The sequence below is a fragment of the Suncus etruscus genome, chromosome X (assembly GCF_024139225.1).
Source record: "Suncus etruscus isolate mSunEtr1 chromosome X, mSunEtr1.pri.cur, whole genome shotgun sequence".
Classification (NCBI taxonomy): Eukaryota; Metazoa; Chordata; class Mammalia; order Eulipotyphla; family Soricidae; genus Suncus; species Suncus etruscus.
In genome coordinates, this window is record NC_064868.1 from 79,495,005 (window position 1) to 79,497,996 (window position 2,992).

The 2,992-nt window shown below is 63.8% G+C and overlaps 1 protein-coding gene across 1 annotated transcript; it reads right to left on the reverse strand.

Moving 5' to 3' along the window:
• Positions 1 to 1,489: 1,489 nt before the first annotated feature.
• On the reverse strand, positions 1,490 to 2,673 carry SOX3 (SRY-box transcription factor 3). The gene is made up of 3 exons (XM_049767518.1): positions 2,556 to 2,673; positions 1,883 to 2,477; positions 1,490 to 1,795 (listed from the first exon to the last, which is right to left on the reverse strand). The coding sequence occupies exons 1-3, from the start codon at positions 2,671 to 2,673 to the stop codon at positions 1,552 to 1,554; spliced, it is 957 nt and encodes a 318-aa protein (XP_049623475.1). The 3' UTR covers positions 1,490 to 1,551.
• Positions 2,674 to 2,992: the final 319 nt, after the last annotated feature.

The window sequence follows — 2,992 nt, forward strand, 5'->3', positions numbered from 1 at the left end:
GGCTTGTGAGGAGTCAGAGACAGAGAGAAAGTGACAGAGGAGAGAAAGCGCACCTCTTTTTTAAAACAGGTGGAGTGGTTGACAAGTCCAAAAACAGAAAGCTCTGGGAAGAGTTTGAGATATAATTTTTGGCAAATCACTTCCCAGCGTGGACTGCGGGTTCCCACGCTGCAGCGTCCGGGATGGAAAGGCACCACATTTTCTGCTAAGGGGTGCTTGGGAGTAGGTTTTTTGTTTTTTTTTTTTTAAATAGGAGCTTTGATATTTCCCAAGGCTTTTCTTTTTGAACACATTTCATCTCTAGTGGCTTCCCGGCCCAGAACACAAAGGTAAAGATGCCCGATTTGGGGGCCCTGTTCTGGCGGCCGCGGACCGCGCCTCCCGCGGGGCACTTTCGCCGCTATCAACAAGTTCGTGGCCTCGGGCTTAGCTAGCTCCCTGGAGACGCGGGTCGGGAAGGCCGGCCCGGCCGCCTTCTCCGCGGAGTTTCAGCCGCCAACCCAGGCAGATCTGTAATTTCTGGGTTTAAGATAAACCAAGTCAGGTCAGGATTCCCTTCCTTAGTCCACCGAATCCACACCCGTTCCCACCCCACGCCCCAGGGACAGCCCCGCAAATCCTAAGAGGCAGTGACTAACACCCTCTTTTCCTCCCTTCCTTCCCACCCCGCACCTCAAGTTTCAAGCCCCCCAAAATCAGGAAGACTCCGTCCAGTTGGGTATAAAATTTATTGATCTCTCACTTAGGAATGAAGAGCAAAACCTTGAAAAAACCTGAAACAGAAACGCCCCTTCCCCACCAACCCCAACGAAATCCAAATACATTAGCGCGACGACATATCCAACAAGATCACAGGCACAAGTGGCCAGCTTGGCACGCGGCGCACCTGGCTATAAATTAACCTTGGCCTCGGCTGCCGCGCAACTTCGCGCGGGTCAGCACCCCACCCCGCACCCCCCCCCAAAATAAACGCCTGCAGGAAAACAGAGGGAAGGCGACGCGGGGCAGGGGGGAGGGGCGCTGCAGTTCTCGGGTCAGCACTTTCTTGCCACTCTGGCGGTAACAGCAAACTAACGAGACAAATGCAACCGCAAAAAAAAAAAGAGAGAAATAATATAGATCTAGGAACCTAGGAGGAGGTGGGGGGCTGCTTTTTCTTGGCACACAACACAGCGAGTCCCAGCCTACAAAAGGAGAGGGCGGAGCAGCGACCCGGGCCGGGCGCACTCTTTCCAAAGTCCCGTTTCCGCTGCTCCCGCTTGCTTCTTTCTGGCTTTTTCATTTACTTTTTTTTTTGTCTTTTTTTTTCTTTTTCTTTTTTTCCTTTTCTTTTCGCTTTTGTACAAAACCCGACTTGCTAACTGCAAAACTTTCGCTCCTCCCCCCCCAGAGAGCGGTACAAGGCAACAACAGTCCCAGGCAAAAGCAAAGCTAAAACAGCAAGGCGTTCCCCCCCTTCACCACCATCAGCACCCCCACCTAGAGTGTGTGGGGGGTGGGCAAAGGGTGTGTGGGGGTTGCGGGCCTCGGGGCTCCCCTCCGGCCCTGTGCTCAGATGTGGGTGAGCGGCACCGTGCCATTGACGGCAGTCCCGGCACCCTGGTAGTGCTGGTGCACGCCGTGCAGGCGGCCCCCGGGCAGCGGCGAGGCGGCGTCGGCCGCGTCCCCGCCGGGTGGCAGGTACATGCTGATCATGTCGCGCAGGTCGCCGAGGCACGCGCGCTGCGAGTGCGATGCGATGGCGGGCGGCGGCGAGCTGGGCTCGGTCTTCACCACGGCGCCCATCGGGCCCAGGCTCATGGCGGCGGCGGCGGCGGCGGCGGCGGCCCCGGGCTGCTGGCCGTAGGCGGCGGCGGCCGCGGCGGCGGCGGCGGCCGAGGGCGCCATGCCCCCGTAGCCCGAGGCGGCGGCGGCCGCGGCGTTCATGTAGCTCTGGGCGCTGGGCGGCATCATGGGGCTGTACTGCAGGCCGGCCATGTCGTAGCGGTGCATCTGCGGCAGCGCGGGCGGCGGTGGCGGGCTGCTCATGCCGGGGGGCTGCGCGTAGCCCAGCTGCTCCTGCACCAGCGAGTACGCGCCGTTGGGCCAGCCGTTCACGTGCGGGTACGTGTCCAGCCGCTGGCCCACGCCCACCGGGCTGCTAGCGGCGGCGGCGGCGGCGGCGGCGGCGGCAGCGGCAGCGGCGGCGCCGGGGGGCAGCAGGCCGCCGGGCAGCGAGTACTTGTCCTTCTTGAGCAGCGTCTTGGTCTTGCGGCGCGGCCGGTACTTGTAGTCCGGGTACTCTTTCATGTGCACGGCGCGCAGGCGCTTGGCCTCGTCGATGAAGGGCCGCTTCTCGGCGTCCGTCAGCAGTTTCCAGTCGGCACCCAGGCGCTTGCTGATCTCCGAGTTGTGCATCTTGGGGTTCTCCAGGGCCATCTTGCGCCGCTGCCCGCGGGACCACACCATGAAGGCGTTCATGGGCCGCTTCACCCGGTCTTGGTCGCTGCCGCCGCCGCCGTTGCCGCCGCCGCTCGCGTTGCCGTTGCCGCCACCGCCGCCTGCGTTCGCGCCGCCGCCTGCGTTCGCGCCACTCTTGCCAGCCGCGCCCGCCGCTCCCGGGCCGCCCGCACCCGCCGCGGCGGTGGGCGGCCCCACGGGGTTCTTGAGCTCAGTCTCCAGCAGGCTGTACATCGTCGGGGCGGGAAGTAGATGCGCCAGAGTGGCGGGAGGAGAAGGCGCTCCCGGGACTGGAGGCGCGGCCACGGGGTAAAGGCCCGGGGACGCCGTCGGTGGGGCGCTCGGGGGCCAGCCGCGGGGCCAGCGGCTCAGGCGGGAAAGACCGGCGGGCCCGAGTGGCCCGGACCAAGTCTGCAGGAAGCCGCGGGGGCTGCGGGCACCTGATGCGCGCTCGGGAGCTGGTAGCTTTCGCAGTCTGGCCGGCCGCGCAGCCGGGCCCTTATATACCTGCTCGGATCCCCCGGGGTTGGGGCTCGGTCCGCCCCTCGCCACC